The sequence below is a fragment of the Notolepis coatsorum genome (genome assembly GCF_963971535.1).
Source record: "Notolepis coatsorum genome assembly, chromosome: 6".
NCBI classification, from domain to species: domain Eukaryota; kingdom Metazoa; phylum Chordata; class Actinopteri; order Aulopiformes; family Paralepididae; genus Notolepis; species Notolepis coatsorum.
In genome coordinates this window covers 161077854-161095577 of record NC_140170.1, presented here as the reverse complement: position 1 = coordinate 161095577, position 17724 = coordinate 161077854, and the positions used below count along the sequence as shown (strand labels likewise).

General features: G+C 49.7%; 1 protein-coding gene across 1 annotated transcript in view; it reads left to right on the top strand.

The window, feature by feature from the left end:
• Positions 1-17724, top strand: part of LOC311229714 (dynein regulatory complex protein 11-like) — a gene marked incomplete at both ends in the record, with an annotated part of 151851 nt that overhangs the window by 11321 nt on the left and 122806 nt on the right. Inside the window, 8 exons of the mRNA XM_084315789.1 lie at positions 168-290; positions 824-1012; positions 1429-1500; positions 4499-4704; positions 12469-12553; positions 12744-12863; positions 13555-13630; positions 15435-15541. Coding sequence (XP_084171915.1) covers positions 168-290; positions 824-1012; positions 1429-1500; positions 4499-4704; positions 12469-12553; positions 12744-12863; positions 13555-13630; positions 15435-15541 — 978 coding nt within the window. The remainder of the gene's footprint in view (positions 1-167; positions 291-823; positions 1013-1428; positions 1501-4498; positions 4705-12468; positions 12554-12743; positions 12864-13554; positions 13631-15434; positions 15542-17724) is intronic.

Below are 17724 nucleotides of genomic sequence, written 5' to 3'. Positions count from 1 at the left end.
GCAGAAGTGACCAGCAGTCCCCGTTCACTTAACATACTTCATAACCAGGCAGGGACTGTAAAGGTTGGCTCATGGTAATGCCCTTCCCCAAAAAAGAAGGAATGCTATATAGATTCTTCAATCGCCACGAAACCATGAGAGCTGTTGTCTTTGATTTCCCCTTATAGGCAGACATAGAGATCCCTATCCCTCGCTATTTCATCAGTGAACGCAGCGAAATGCTACAGGAGCGAAGGGCGATGTTAAAGGACATCCTCAACAGGATGGAAGGTACTCCAGAGAGACCCCAAGTGAGTTCTACACTGGCTACAGTTCAGTCGAGGGAAAAAACAACATACTGTACTTGATCATGTTATTTACTATTTACTTGGTCATTCATTCAAAAATAAGATTACAGTATTTTTACAGTATAATCTACATCAGGGGTTCTCAAATTTCTTTTTATACCACACCCCCATTTTATTTAGGATTCTTTTTGGCGACCCCACACTTAAGGTATCGTGTCATTTCAATGTGGAATTAAGGAATATCAAAATAAAAGCACATGTTTTTGACTTTGATCATGCATATTTATTAGACAATTATATTACAGCACTATGTTATCAATACAAATTTATAAAACGAGGCATATTTAGCCAAAATATGTTGCCAGAACATACAAAAATATATAAAAAAATGTATTTCTTGTATTAAAGAAAATTACTTGCCAATGCGCTGTCACCTACCCACGACCCCACTTTGGGTCGCGACCCGTAGTTTGAGAACCACTGATCTACATATTACTACAGTATCAGTTTACCACTTCTTCTATTGTCCCTGTCAGTCTGTAGCATTAACAATGGACCTGGAGGAGGCGGTTAGGATCATCCAGGTAGCAGAGAGAGCTCGCCAGGGGCGCACCAGGGCCATGTTCATGAAGGAGATCCACAGGGGAAAGGAGAGGCAGAGCTGGGACCGTGACAGGGATCTGGGGGCAGCTGCTATTGACTCGGCTGTGGTCTGCATCCAGAAGGTACTGTGTGCACCGTGCTCATCAGGGGGGGTAGTGTAGCTACATCACTATGTACATTACCCCTCCCTCCCCCCCTCCCTCCCTCCCTCCCTCCCTCCCTCCCTCCCTCCCTCCCCCCCTCCCTCCCTCCCTCCCTCCCTCCCTCCCTCCCTCCCTCCCTCCCTCCCTCCCTCCCTCCCTCCCTCCCTCCGCCCCTCCCTCCCTCCCTCCCTCCCTCCCTCCCTCCCTCCCTCCCTCCGCCCCTCCCTCCCTCCCTCCCTCCCTCCCTCCCTCCCCCCTCCCTCCCTCCCTCCCTCCCTCCCTCCCTCCCTCCCTAGATACAGATAATCACATGGTTTCATAGACATGAGCTCTGAGATGTACAACTTCTCATTGTACGAGATACAAATGATGACAAATGAAGACTTCATTCTCAGGTGTGGAAAGGCTACATACAGAGGAAGAGGACCTTAAAGGAACGTGAGGAAGAGCTGATATTTCTGGGCATGGTGAGTTAAACAGACGTGACACTGGTTGTCTCTGGTGAGTTAAACAGACGTGACACTGGTTGTGTCTGGTGAGTTAAACAGACGTGACACTGGTTGTCTCTGGTGAGTTAAACAGACGTGACACTGGTTGTGTCTGGTGAGTTAAACAGACATGACACTGGTTGTCTCTGGTGAGTTAAACAGACGTGACACTGGTTGTGTCTGGTGAGTTAAACAGACGTGACACTGGTTGTCTCTGGTGAGTTAAACAGACGTGACACTGGTTGTGTCTGGTGAGTTAAACAGACGTGACACTGGTTGTCTCTGGTGAGTTAAACAGACGTGACACTGGTTGTCTCTGGTGAGTTAAACAGACGTGACACTGGTTGTCTCTGGTGAGTTAAACAGACATGACACTGGTTGTCTCTGGTGAGTTAAACAGACGTGACACTGGTTGTCTCTGGTGAGTTAAACAGACGTGACACTGGTTGTGTCTGGTGAGTTAAACAGACGTGACACTGGTTGTCTCTGGTGAGTTAAACAGACGTGACACTGGTTGTCTCTGGTGAGTTAAACAGACGTGACACTGGTTGTCTCTGGTGAGTTAAACAGACGTGACACTGGTTGTGTCTGGTGAGTTAAACAGACGTGACACTGGTTGTGTCTGGTGAGTTAAACAGACGTGACACTGGTTGTGTCTGGTGAGTTAAACAGACGTGACACTGGTTGTCTCTGGTGAGTTAAACAGACGTGACACTGGTTGTGTCTGGTGAGTTAAACAGACATGACACTGGTTGTCTCTGGTGAGTTAAACAGACATGACACTGGTTGTCTCTGGTGAGTTAAACAGACATGACACTGGTTGTCTCTGGTGAGTTAAACAGACGTGACACTGGTTGTGTCTGGTGAGTTAAACAGACGTGACACTGGTTGTCTCTGGTGAGTTAAACAGACGTGACACTGGTTGTCTCTGGTGAGTTAAACAGACACGACACTGGTTGTGTCTGGTGAGTTAAACAGACGTGACACTGGTTGTGTCTGGTGAGTTAAACAGACGTGACACTGGTTGTCTCTGGTGAGTTAAACAGACGTGACACTGGTTGTCTCTGGTGAGTTAAACAGACGTGACACTGGTTGTGTCTGGTGAGTTAAACAGACGTGACACTGGTTGTCTCTGGTGAGTTAAACAGACGTGACACTGGTTGTGTCTGGTGAGTTAAACAGACGTGACGCTGGTTGTCTCTGGTGAGTTAAACAGACATGACACTGGTTGTCTCTGGTGAGTTAAACAGACGTGACACTGGTTGTGTCTGGTGAGTTAAACAGACGTGACACTGGTTGTGTCTGGTGAGTTAAACAGACGTGACACTGGTTGTCTCTGGTGAGTTAAACAGACGTGACACTGGTTGTGTCTGGTGAGTTAAACAGACATGACGCTGGTTGTGTCTGGTGAGTTAAACAGACGTGACACTGGTTGTCTCTGGTGAGTTAAACAGACATGACACTGGTTGTCTCTGGTGAGTTAAACAGACGTGACACTGGTTGTGTCTGGTGAGTTAAACAGACGTGACACTGGTTGTCTCTGGTGAGTTAAACAGACGTGACACTGGTTGTGTCTGGTGAGTTAAACAGACACGACACTGGTTGTGTCTGGTGAGTTAAACAGACGTGACGCTGGTTGTGTCTGGTGAGTTAAACAGACGTGACACTGGTTGTCTCTGGTGAGTTAAACAGACATGACACTGGTTGTGTCTGGTGAGTTAAACAGACGTGACACTGGTTGTCTCTGGTGAGTTAAACAGACGTGACACTGGTTGTCTCTGGTGAGTTAAACAGACGTGACACTGGTTGTCTCTGGTGAGTTAAACAGACGTGACACTGGTTGTGTCTGGTGAGTTAAACAGACGTGACACTGGTTGTGTCTGGTGAGTTAAACAGACGTGACACTGGTTGTGTCTGGTGAGTTAAACAGACGTGACACTGGTTGTCTCTGGTGAGTTAAACAGACGTGACACTGGTTGTGTCTGGTGAGTTAAACAGACGTGACACTGGTTGTGTCTGGTGAGTTAAACAGACACGACACTGGTTGTGTCTGGTGAGTTAAACAGACGTGACACTGGTTGTCTCTGGTGAGTTAAACAGACGTGACACTGGTTGTGTCTGGTGAGTTAAACAGACGTGACGCTGGTTGTCTCTGGTGAGTTAAACAGACATGACACTGGTTGTCTCTGGTGAGTTAAACAGACGTGACACTGGTTGTGTCTGGTGAGTTAAACAGACGTGACACTGGTTGTGTCTGGTGAGTTAAACAGACGTGACACTGGTTGTCTCTGGTGAGTTAAACAGACGTGACACTGGTTGTGTCTGGTGAGTTAAACAGACATGACGCTGGTTGTGTCTGGTGAGTTAAACAGACGTGACACTGGTTGTCTCTGGTGAGTTAAACAGACATGACACTGGTTGTCTCTGGTGAGTTAAACAGACGTGACACTGGTTGTGTCTGGTGAGTTAAACAGACGTGACACTGGTTGTCTCTGGTGAGTTAAACAGACGTGACACTGGTTGTGTCTGGTGAGTTAAACAGACACGACACTGGTTGTCTCTGGGCGTGGTCAACGTAGACTCACAAAGTTCTTTAAAAAACATAAATGTATGTTTTTGCATAGTATAGTTAGTATAGTTACATATAGCATAAATGTATATTGTATAGCATATTGTATAGTAGTGTATATAGGACTCATTACCTTTCATTCGTAAGCTTAGCATTGTATAGTATTTTATATTAGTACCTTTTATCATGTCTATTTATTATCTATTTTATTTGTATTTCTTTGCACAATCAAGGCGGGCATGGCCACCTTCATTTCACTACATGTCTCGTGTATGTATGTGACGAATAAATCTCTTAAATAAATCTCTTGAAGTTCCATCAACACGCAGTCTTGCACTCTCCATCATTTGTATACATTGTTAGACAGACACTGTATCCTAGAGACGCTGTATGAATGTCTTCTCTCAGGCTTTGGACCCAAAGCAGCAGCAGCCCGCCCCTGCCACCACCTCCGCCCAGGCTACCAAAGCTCGCAGACGGAGTAAACAGGGAGAGAACGAGGAGGAATACCAGGAGTCCATGGTGGCCATCACCAGAAACCTGCAAGATGTGGAGGGGCCGGACATGAAGGAGACCATGCAAGAGCAGATCCGGCAGTGGTTCTTTGCATGTCGGTAAGATCGTACAGAGAGGTTAACAGAGGCCGACCAGTGACCGAAAGGTTTCTGGTTTGAATCCCAGGCACTGGCAGAATGATGAGTCAGTGACTGAAGGGTGGCTGGTGACCACAGTCTGCCTACGTGCCCTTGAGCAAAAGGCTCCAGGGGAACTGCAACTGTGGGGCGACCCCCTGTGTGCTCTGACATCTCGTGAAATACACAAGTGTAAGTTACCATGTGTATCTAGGAGGGATATATGCAGAATAAATACACTGCAATTGCCTTATGGACATTGACAATAAAAAAAAAATGTAGTCCAAGTTCAAGTTTCTTTAATAGTTGTCATACAGAATACTTTTATACAAAATGCTTCTTTCTGTTACGCTCCAGAGACTGTGCTAGACAAAAGATAAGTATGAAATAAAATAGTATAGCATGTAAAAAATAGAAGTCACGTACGTAGACACAGTGTTCAGTATATACATGCAGAATAGAAGTAACTGAGTTACCATACAATATACAATATACTATGCAATATACTAATATACAATATACTATATAGTGCAAAGCAGAAATGGGATGAGGTACAATTTAGGTACAATTTACAGTAAGGTGTACTGAGGTATGGGTTGTAGTGCAAAGCCTTTACCAATAAATATAAAGTGTGTTTAGGTGTTCTAAAGTGTGGAGAGTGGGTGCTGCAGTGTGTTGTTTGTTTAAAGTGAGTGTGTGCGTGTGGATGTTGTTATGGTTTGACACCGACCCCAAACGCTAACGACACAAAGAGAGTTGTTTCAGAGTTGCCAAAAACTAGGGCTTGTTTTATTTCACAAAATAGCAGCAAGAACTTGGTTGAAAACAAACAAAGACTGGGATACAAGCATTAGAAGAATGTTGCTGCTCTGCAGCTTCTCCCGGGAAGGTTCGTCTGAGGAATCTGACAGTGACGTCAGAGCCGCTCTGCAGAATCCTCTCTGCAGCTCTCCGAGGTGGTAACGGGACAGAGAGAGAGAGAGAGAGAGAGCGGGTTAGCTCAGAGTACAGTTGGGAACAGAACAGGTGACAGGAGAAGTGACTTGTCCCAAAACAGGTAATCCAAGTGACTGAATCTTCGGTGTAAATACACACTGTGAGCAATGTCCCAACAACAATCCAAGTGATAGAATCTTCGGTGCGAATACACACAGTGAGCGATGTCCCAATAATAATCCAAGTGATAATATCTTCGGTGTGAATACACACAGTGAGCAAAGTTCAAGCAAATATTATCCCAAATGAACAATCCAAAAAGCAGGCACAGGGTGAGTGACAGACTGAACAAAAAGCAGGATCTCTTCAGTGTCTACACACACGAAAAACGATAGGGACAAAAGACTGTCTTGCAAAACTCACCCAGGCGCTGTGCGTAAAGAGAGCAGGATCAAACAGGGCGAGCGCGTCGTTACGGGGAACGGGTTGTCCAAGCGGAATACTTCTTGAGTGTCCTGGGAGGCAAAGCACAGGGAAAACAGCAGGCAAGGAAGGAACGGCAAATGCTGATAATATATCAAAACGATCCAACAACACTTGATGGGGAATCGGGGTATATATAATCAAAAGGAATGCTTAATGACAAGCTGTGACAGCTGCGGGATGAGATTGACAAGCGTGTGGTTGGGGAAGCACCAATCAAACGGCGTCTACAGGAAGAAGCGTGTGAAGAGGAGAATGCAATTAATTAACTGAAAACTTAAAGGAACAGAGCGAGTAGGCTTAAAGGAACAGAGCGAGTAGGTGAGCAGCGGACAAAACCTCACAGTACCCCCCCCTCCACGGGAGCCACCCGGCGACCAGGCCGACCTGGCTCGTCCGGATGGGCACGATGGAAGTCCGTGATCAGGCCGGGATCCACGATGAGCTGTCGGGAGACCCAGCTCCGCTCCTCCGGGCCGTAACCCTCCCAGTCCACCAGGTACTGGAACCCCCGACCCCGCCGTCGAACGCCCATCAACCGGCGGACCTGCCACTGGGGGTGACCATCCACCATCTCGGGAGGCGGAGGATCAGGAGCTGGAGGCATCAGGGGACTGAGGGAGACAGGCTTAACCCGGGAGACATGGAAAACGGGGTGAATGTGCATGGACGCAGGATGTTTCAGACGCAGAGCCGCCGGACTGAGTACCTTCAGAACCTCGAAAGGTCCGACGAAACGGGGGTTAAGCTTCTTGGCCGAGGACCGAAGCGGGAGGTCCTTCGCGGAAAGCCACACCCTCTGCCCAGGGTGGTAAGTCGGCGCAGGAACCCGGCGCCGGTCGGCCCCACGACAGGCGCGCTCAGATGTCCGGAGCAGCGCGGTCCTGGTGATCTCCCAGACCCGTCGGCAGCGGTCGAGGTGGACCTGCACGGAGGGAACTGCCACCTCCGTCTCCTGTGCGGGGAAAAGATGGGGTTGGTAGCCCAGGGAAACCTCAAATGGTGAGAGGCCGGTGGCGGAACTGACCATGGAGTTGATGGAGTACTCGACCCAGGGAAGGAAACGGCTCCAGGAAGCTGGTCTCTCGGCTGCCACACACACCGAAGAGCAGACTCCACGCTCTGGTTCATCCTCTCCGTTTGTCCGTTAGTCTGGGGATGATAACCAGAGGAAAGACTGACCGTCGCCCCCAATTCCTTGCAAAAAGCCCGCCATACCTGGGAGGTGAACTGGGGCCCCCGGTCAGAGACGATGTCCTGGGGAAAACCATGAAGGCGGAACACGTGGTGAGTCAGGAGGTCCGCCGTCTCGGCCGCCGAGGGAAGCTTGGAAAGGGCCACGAGGTGAACCCCCTTGCTGAATCGATCCACCACGGTCAGAAGGCAAGTGTTTCCCTGGGAGGAGGGAAGACCTGTGACGAAGTCTAGCGCCACATGTGACCAAGGACGGCTCGGAACGGGAAGTGGCTGTAACAGCCCGGAGGGTGCCTGGTGCGAGGCCTTGCTGCGGGCACAGACCGCGCAGGCCAATACGAACTCCTTGACGTCGTTCCGCATGGTGGGCCACCAGAAACGACGAGCCAGGAAGGAGAACGTGCGATGAACGCCCGGGTGGCAGGCGAACCGGCTGGTATCGCCCCACAGCAGCACCCGGGACCGGACAGAGTCGGGGACGAAGAGACGATGAATCGGAACGTTGCTTGGAGCACGCTGGAAGCGTAGGGCACGTCTAACCACCCCCTCGATGCCCAAGGTGATGGCTCCAACCACCCTGGCCTCCGGGAGGATGGGAGTCGGGTCCTCAGAGGGTGGAGCCCCCTTGGAGTGTAACCGGGACAGGGAGTCGGCCTTCGTGTTGCGGGAACCAGGACGAAAAGTCAGCGAGAAGTCGAACCGACTGAGGAAGCTGGCCCATCTCGCCTGCCGACCGTTGAGGCGCTTGGAAGCGCGGATGAACGTCAGGTTCTTGTGGTCCGTCCAGATGGTAAATGGCTCCTCGGCCCCCTCAAGCCAATGACGCCACTCCTCCAAAGCAGCCACGACCGCCAGCAGCTCCCGATTGCCGGTGTTGTAGTTCCTCTCGGCAGGGAGGAACCGACGCGAGTAGAAGGCGCAAGGATGTACCTTCTGGTCCGTTGCCGAACGCTGGGATAAGACAGCCCCCAGTCCAGTATCCGAGGCGTCCACCTCAACGATGAACTGTCTCTTGGGGTCAGGGTGGAGCAAGATCGGGGCGGAAGTGAACCTCTTCTTGAGGGAGCGGAACGCAGCACATGCCGCTGGGGACCAGTCGAACGGCAGGGCGGGATAGGTCAGTCAGGTAAGTGGCTCCGCCACTTGACTGTAGTTCCGGATGAACCTTCTGTAGAAGTTGGCGAACCCGAGGAAACTCTGTAACTCCTTCCGAGTGGTGGGTTCAGGCCATTCCTCCACAGCTTGGATCTTGCGAGGATCCGCTCGGGTCAAGCCCTTCTCCACGATGAAGCCCAGGTAGTCGACGGAGTCGGAGTGGAAACGGCACTTCTCCGCCTTGACGAAGAGCCGATTGTGGAGGAGGCGCTCCAGCACACGGCGGACATGCTGGATGTGCTCCTCGAGGGTCTTGGAGAAGATGAGGATGTCGTCCAGGTACACCACCACAAACACCTCCAGCATGTCACGAAGGACGTCGTTCATGAGCGCCTGGAATACCGCCGGGGCGTTGGTGAGGCCGAACGGCATCACCAGGTACTCGTAGTGGCCCCTGGGGGTCTTGAAGGCGGTCTTCCATTCATCGCCCTCACGGATACGGACAAGATGGTAGGCACTCCGGAGGTCCAGCTTGGTAAAGACGGTAGCCTGGGTGAGAGGTTCGAAGGTGGAGTTCATGAGAGGAAGAGGGTACTTGTTCTTGATGGTGATCTCGTTGAGCTGGCGATAGTCGATGCAGGGTCGAAGGTCCCCGTCCTTCTTCCCAACAAAGAAGAAACCGGCCGCCACCGGGGAGGAGGAAGGCCGAATGAGTCCTGCTTCCAAGGACTCAGAGATGTACTGATCCATCGCCTTCTTCTCCGGAACGGTCAGACTGTAGAGGCGGCTGCCGGGAAGGGGAGCCCCTTGGCGGAGGTCGATGGCGCAGTCGTAAGGACGGTGGGGTGGAAGGGCCTGAGCCCTGGACTTACTGAAAACCTCCAAGAGGTCGTGGTACTCGGGGGGTATGGATGAAGAGTCCGGAGGCGACTCACCAGCGGGCCTCCGGGGCGGGGGACAGGACGCCGCCTGTAGACACTGGGCGTGACAGGAGGAGCTCCAGCCCTTGATGGTACCGGAGGACCAGGCTATGTGGGGCTCGTGCAGCGCGAGCCAGGGCCTACCCAGGACCACCGGGACAAGAGGGGATCGGGTGATAAGGAACTGGATTCTCTCTACGTGGTTCCCAGCGATGGTCAGCACGACTGGGCAGGTGCGTTGAGAGATGTCGGCCAGGCGGTGTTGGTCCAATGCGAAGATCTCCAAAGGCCTCACTAGGTCCTCAAGTGGAATGTTGGCCCGGGTAGCAAACTCGAAGTCGAGGAAACTCTCGTCTGCCCCAGAGTCGATGAGTGCCTCCACCGTGGCCCGTTGGTCCGCCCAGGCCAGGGTGACGCTCATCAGATGGCCAGGTGGTGCGCGGCTCTGGGAATGAGAAAAACAGCTCACCAGGATTTCCCGGGGTCTCGGCGAGCCTGGTCTTTTGGCCGGGTGGGGCAGTTGGCGATTCGGTGTCCCTCCCGACCGCAGTAGAGGCAGAGACCGGACCTGTACCTCGCCTCACGTTCAGCCTGGCTCAGATGAGAGCGTCCCAGCTGCATGGGTTCCTCCTCGCGAACCGAACGGGAGGGTAAGCTACCACCAGTCGTGTTGAGGGCAGGGCGACCAGCAGTAACGTCATGAGTACGGGGGATCCGGAGTCCCTCAGGAGGTACCTGTCGGGTCCTCTCACGCCTTCTCTCCTGGAGGCGTCCGTCGATGCGAATGGCGAGGCTGAACAGGTCCTCGAGGGAGTCAGGCTCCTCCCGGGTCGCGAGCTGGTCCCTGACTGCGTCACTGAGCCCCCTCATGAAGGTTAGGCGAAGTGCTGGGTCGTTCCAACCACTCTCCACCGCCGCCAGTCGAAACTCCAGGACGTAGTCTGTTACCCCGCCGCTCCCCTGTCGGAAGGTACCCAACCGGGCTCCAGGGTCCAGACCACGGGCTGGATGGTGGAACACCCTGCGGAGCTCAGCCACGAAGTCTGGATAGGAGAAACAAAAATCTGCATCCATTGCCCAGGAGGAAGTGACCCACTGGGCTGCCCGGCCTGAGAGCAAGTTTGTCATATAGGCCACTCGGGCTCCTTCTGAAGTGAATCGACTGGGTTGATGACGGAAAACCAACTCACATTGCATGATGAATGTGGCACACTCCTCGGGATTGCCGTCGAACAGCCGTGGGACGGAGAGACGGGGTTCCCGAGGTGCGGGATCGGGAAGCGCGGGGCCTGCTGGGGCTGCGGGGGATGCTCCTGCCAATGCTCCTGAAGGAAGTGGGGGTACAAGTAAAGCGTTAACGGTGTCGCTCAGCGTGTGAAGATGAAGGAGTATACTTGACTGTTGTCCTGCCAGAGCGGCCAGGGACCCTTGAATAGGCTGGACCTGTTCCCTGAGTTCATGCACCGCAGCCGCAGCCCTCTCTAGTTGGTGACTGTGATCCTTGGTCAACTCGATCTGACCAGCTAGTGCTGTTCTGACTCTCTCTGTGTCGGCTGGGGTCGTCATATTGGTTGGATCGTAATGTTATGGTTTGACACCGACCCCAAACGCTAACGACACAAAGAGAGTTGTTTCAGAGTTGCCAAAAACTAGGGCTTGTTTTATTTCACAAAATAGCAGCAAGAACTTGGTTGAAAACAAACAAAGACTGGGATACAAGCATTAGAAGAATGTTGCTGCTCTGCAGCTTCTCCCGGGAAGGTTTGTCTGAGAAATCTGACAGTGACGTCAGAGCCGCTCTGCAGAATCCTCTCGGCAGCTCTCCGAGGTGGTAACGGGACAGAGAGAGAGAGAGAGAGAGCGGGTTAGCTCAGAGTACAGTTGGGAACAGAACAGGTGACAGGAGAAGTGACTTGTCCCAAAACAGGTAATCCAAGTGACTGAATCTTCGGTGTAAATACACACTGTGAGCAATGTCCCAACAACAATCCAAGTGATAGAATCTTCGGTGCGAATACACACAGTGAGCGATGTCCCAATAATAATCCAAGTGATAATATCTTCGGTGTGAATACACACAGTGAGCAAAGTTCAAGCAAATATTATCCCAAATGAACAATCCAAAAAGCAGGCACAGGGTGAGTGACAGACCGAACAAAAAGCAGGATCTCTTCAGTGTCTACACACACGAAAAACGATAGGGACAAAAGACTGTCTTGCAAAACTCACCCAGGCGCTGTGCGTAAAGAGAGCAGGATCAAACAGGGCGAGCGCGTCGTTACGGGGAACGGGTTGTCCAAGCGGAATACTTCTTGAGTGTCCTGGGAGGCAAAGCACAGGGAAAACAGCAGGCAAGGAAGGAACGGCAAATGCTGATAATATATCAAAACGATCCAACAACACTTGATGGGGAATCGGGGTATATATAATCAAAAGGAATGCTTAATGACAAGCTGTGACAGCTGCGGGATGAGATTGACAAGCGTGTGGTTGGGGAAGCACCAATCAAACGGCGTCTACAGGAAGAAGCGTGTGAAGAGGAGAATGCAATTAATTAACTGAAAACTTAAAGGAACAGAGCGAGTAGGCTTAAAGGAACAGAGCGAGTAGGTGAGCAGCGGACAAAACCTCACAGATGTGTGTGTTGTGAGTGCATTTGATGGTTGTTGCATAGTGTTATTGTTCGTTGAGCAACCTGATGGCCTGGGGATAGAAGCTTCTTCTGAGTCTTTCTGTGCTTGCCATGAGACTCCGGTATCGCTTGCCTGACCGCAGCAGTTCAAAGAGGCAGTTGTTTGGGTGGCTGGAGTCCTTGATAATTCTCTTAGCCTTACCCCTGCACCGCTTGTTGTAAATGTTCTGGAGAGTGGGGAGCCCCCCTCCAATTGTGCGTTCAGCTGAACGTGCCACTCTCTGTAGTCTGTAGTCTGCTAGTCCTCTTTTTACACAGAGCATTTCCCCAATCAGGGTGATTTTGATTAAAATATGTTGATGGTCCAATCCAATCCATCCAATCCAACTTAATTTATAAAGCGCTTTAACAGCCACAGGGGCACAAAGTGCTGATACGTTGATGGTTATATAATGTATCATTCTTTCCTGCACGTTTGACTTCTAGTGATGCAACAGGATCTTTTCCAGACTACCCAGAGCAAGAGGCCGGAGGCTCCACTCTTCTCTTCGCAGAGAAAACCCCCCAGGAGGTACAGTACAGCATCTATCTCCCATCACACAGTCAAACTATAGTTCACAGCCTGCTTGTACAGTAGTTCAAATCTGTATTACATTATCATTGCAGACATCTTGGTAGGCAAAGATGTATAAAAAATAATCAGTCAATCAAATCGACAGGTGATCATTAAATGACAGTGATGCAACTATGCTTTGTTTCAGTTAATGGAGGAATTAGCTGCAAAGGAGGAGGAGGAGGACGTCAACAACAAACCAAAGGGCAAAGAAGAGAAGAAGGAACAAGGAAAGAAAGGAAAGGACAAAGGGAAGGGAGGAGAAGAGGTGGGTTGTTCTGGAATTGTGTTGTTTTCAATCATGTTTGTATTATGTATTATGTTGTATTATGAATTCTGAACAATATAAAGATCTAAAGCATTTATAAGGCTGATTACTATGACCACACAAATCCACTGTTTATAAAGTTATGAAATGTAATGATTTGGTTTATTATACATTTTATTTTTTTCCCAATACAGGAAAGCAAATATGATTTGAGAGACGTTTGTAAGTTTACTGTTCAAAAAGCTAAGAAAGGGATTACAAGGAGATGTATTTCTATTGTTGAGGTTAACTTGTGGAACAATGCTGATATACATTTAAGAATTAGTCATTTGCTTTTGCTTATCCAAAAAATGGTTTGTATAGATATTATTGAAGGTTACAAATCTGAATAAGTTGTATTTTGTCAATTTTTTGGTTTCTGTTTTGGAGGCTTAAGAATACAGGACAGGCATGTATAAGTGTTATGCTTCAGCCTGTACCTTTTCTGTCACTGCCAAAATCAAAGACTGTTGACAGTCTGCATATTGCATATTGTATTGTGTGTGATGACTGAATACAAAAACGACTAATACTACTATTACTAAATAAGAGGATTTAGCTCAATCGAATCAACCATAATGTGATCAGGTAGAGATTGCAATGCAGTGCATGTTTAGATGGACCGGCGTAACCTTCTACTGAACCACAGGGGGAGGAGGAGGCAGGGTTGAAGATGCTGCCCTCTGCTCTCCTGTCTGATTTGGAAGTGGGACACAAGACCTTTGTGGGTAAGCTCCATAAAAAACCTCATACTATAGCTCTACAAACAAGGTACGCACTCCTATCTTTTAAAGCGTGGCATTGCTACAACGGGACCCGTCTAATGGCTGGCGCCCAATGTGTTAAAGGTTAAGAGTTACAGTAGAATGGTTCCCCCTATCTGACGATGCTTAAAGGTTAGGAGTTAGAATGGTCCCCCCTATCTGACGATGCTTAAAGGTTAGGAGTTACAGTAGAATGGTTCCCCGTATCTCACAATGCTTAAAGGTGTGGTAACATTGACTGTGTATTTCATAATCCATATGTGTGTATAATTAGAAAACCACAATGCAAAAGTCTGGTGTGCCATAAGGAGTGATACTAGCGTGACAGGAAACAGGTAAAACTGTTTGAGCCCCTATGAAACCCCTGCTGTGTTGAACTGTATTCAGGAGACAGTCAACAAACCCCCACACAAACAGATGTACTTAACTACTTAGAACAGAAGGAACAGTCACTCAACCCCCACTCAAGCAATGGCTAATCTATAGAACAAACAACACCTTTCCACAGGGACAGTTGCACCAAAAAGCAGAAGGCTAAATGAAACAATTATAGATTAGAGACAAAACGCACTGTTACATCATCACTGAAAACTGCAAATATCTGTAATAATGGTTAAATACAAATAATGCCTTAAGTACATATGACTAGAATGATTAGATCTTCCCACGCACAGAGTGGGAACCTCAAGTTGACTTTATGTTAATGTACCTCACACCCCCCGTAGGAGTCAAGAGGACAGCTGGTCTGAACGAGGGCAGACCAGCACAAACAAGATTATATTAATTAAACTGACTTATTTGATAAAAGGATTTAAATGTCATTTAGAATGTCACCTGAGTATGCAATTTGGTATCAAAAGGTAAACAAAAGAGTAAAACTGTGATAATACTGGAAGAGTGTAATTCATATACACTGGAAATACTTTGTAAAAGTTTATGGGAATTACCCCTCTGTCCAACTGAGAAGACCACAGCCCAAAGGAGGGGGCGGACGGCCCCCAGAAGACAAACCTGATTGGAACCCAAGAAACAGAAGAAAGCCTGTTTTTAGAATCAAGAACCAATTGGAACAGAACGCCATATATATATATATATATATATATAATATAACTGATTGGCTATGAATCAAGTCAACTTGTGACATCATTTTGAGTATAAAAAGGAAAACTCATTGTTAAGCATCCAGAGAATGCTGTTGTCTTGCATGTGAGTAAATCATGGAAAAACCACTGTTGTTTAGTTTAGTGTAACATGTACAGATCCCTATCTGTTGACCAGGTTTACTCATGTGAAATGCTCAGTAGATTCTCTCTTCATTTGATAAACATGACTACTGTTTTATGTACAGACTGGGTTTGATGTGCAAACCTTATCAATAATTTTGTACAACATGTTTTGATGTACTATGAAATGATCCCTGTATGTAAACAACAACATTTAATTTCACTCTGAGCCCAGAGGCAAATAAATCATGAGTTTTAACTATAGCTCTATTGTCTGGCTGCACAGTTTATTTCTCTACTGGCTATATTTGAAGTCAGATGAGAGGAACCATTCTCCTTCTCTCCCTCTAGTTGGCAACCTCAATGCACTGTAAATAACCTTAGAAATGTATAGAATATACGACAAAGGTTAGGATTTACCGTAGAATGGTTCCCCCTATCTGACGGTGCTTAAAGGTTAGGGTTAGGGTTAGAATGGGCATCGGCAGTGAAGAGTTTGTGTCGCTGCCTCCCTGACCTCAACTGAACGTGTCTTTTATCATCAGATGTGTGGCAGAACCGTGAGGAGTCGAGCAACTACAGCCAGAGGCATGAAGCCGAGCTGGTCAAGGAGGAAAAAAGGAAAGAGATTGAGGCAGAGATCCGCGTGCAGGTAATGCTGCCCCTGTGGATACACGGACTACAGGATAACAGCACAGTGGCTCAGGAGGTAGAGCGGTCTAGAGACAGTGGCTCAGGAGGTAGAGCGGTCTAGAGACAGTGGCTCAGGATGTAGAGCGGTCTAGATACAGTGGCTCAGGAGGTAGAGCGGTCTAGAGACAGTGGCTCAGGATGTAGAGCGGTCTAGAGACAGTGGCTCTGGAGGTAGAGCGGTCTAGAGACAGTGGCTCAGGAGGTAGAGCGGTCTAGAGACAGTGGCTCAGGATGTAGAGCGGTCTAGAGACAGTGGCTCAGGAGGTAGAGCGGTCTAGAGACAGTGTCTCAGGAGGTAGAGCTGGTCTAGAGACAGTGGCTCAGGAGGTAGAGCTGGTCTAGAGACAGTGTCTCAGGAGGTAGAGCTGGTCTAGAGACAGTGGCTCAGGAGGTAGAGCGGTCTAGAGACAGTGGCTCAGGAGGTAGAGCGGTCTAGAGACAGTGGCTCAGGAGGTAGAGCTGGTCTAGAGACAGTGGCTCAGGAGGTAGAGCGGTCTAGAGACAGTGGCTCAGGAGGAGCGTTGATAACAGTGGTCGCAGGTTCAGGAAGTGGCTCAGGAGTGAGCTAGAGCGGTCTAGAGACAGTGGCTCAGGAGGTAGAGCGGTCTAGAGACAGTGGCTCAGGAGGTAGAGCTGGTCTAGAGACAGTGGCTCAGGAGGTAGAGCGGTCTAGAGACAGTGGCTCAGGAGGTAGAGCTGGTCTAGAGACAGTGGCTCAGGAGGTAGAGCGGTCTAGAGACGGTGGCTCATGATGTAGAGCTGGTCTAGAGACAGTGGCTCAGGAGGTAGCGTGGTCTAGAGACAGTGTCTCAGGAGGTAGAGCGGTCTAGAGACAGTGTCTCAGGAGGTAGAGCTGGTCTAGATACAGTGGCTCAGGAGGTAGAGCGGTCTAGAGACAGTGGCTCATGATGTAGAGCGGTCTAGAGACAGTGGCTCAGGAGGTAGAGCTGGTCTAGAGACAGTGGCTCAGGAGGTAGAGCTGGTCTAGATACAGTGGCTCAGGAGGTAGAGCGGTCTAGAGACAGTGGCTCAGGAGGTAGAGCTGGTCTAGATACAGTGTCTCAGGAGGTAGAGTGGTCTAGAGACAGTGTCTCAGGAGGTAGAGCTGGTCTAGAGACAGTGTCTCAGGAGGTAGAGCTGGTCTAGAGACAGTGGCTCAGGAGGTAGAGCTGGTCTAGAGACAGTGTCTCAGGAGGTAGAGCTGGTCTAGAGACAGTGGCTCAGGAGGTAGAGCGGTCTAGAGACAGTGGCTCAGGAGGTAGAGCTGGTCTAGAGACAGTGGCTCAGGAGGTAGAGCTGGTCTAGAGACAGTGTCTCAGGAGGTAGAGCTGGTCTAGAGACAGTGGCTCAGGAGGTAGCGTGGTCTAGAGACAGTGTCTCAGGAGGTAGAGCGGTCTAGAGACAGTGTCTCAGGAGGTAGAGCTGGTCTAGATACAGTGGCTCAGGAGGTAGAGCGGTCTAGAGACAGTGGCTCATGATGTAGAGCGGTCTAGAGACAGTGGCTCAGGAGGTAGAGCTGGTCTAGAGACAGTGGCTCAGGAGGTAGAGCTGGTCTAGATACAGTGGCTCAGGAGGTAGAGCGGTCTAGAGACAGTGGCTCAGGAGGTAGAGCTGGTCTAGATACAGTGTCTCAGGAGGTAGAGTGGTCTAGAGACAGTGTCTCAGGAGGTAGAGCTGGTCTAGAGACAGTGTCTCAGGAGGTAGAGCTGGTCTAGAGACAGTGGCTCAGGAGGTAGAGCTGGTCTAGAGACAGTGTCTCAGGAGGTAGAGCTGGTCTAGAGACAGTGGCTCAGGAGGTAGAGCGGTCTAGAGACAGTGGCTCAGGAGGTAGAGCTGGTCTAGAGACAGTGGCTCAGGAGGTAGAGCTGGTCTAGAGACAGTGTCTCAGGAGGTAGAGCTGGTCTAGAGACAGTGGCTCAGGAGGTAGAGCTGGTCTAGAGACAGTGGCTCAGGAGGTAGAGTGGTCTAGAGACAGTGTCTCGGGAGGTAGAGCGGTCGTCTGGTAATCTGAAGGTTCCCGGTTCGATTCCCGCTCCTCCCGGGCAGCGTGTCGAAGTGGCCTTGAGCAAGACCCTTAACCCCTAATTGCTCCCGATGAGCAGGTTGGCACCTTGCATGGTCGCCTCTGCCGTTGGTGTGTGA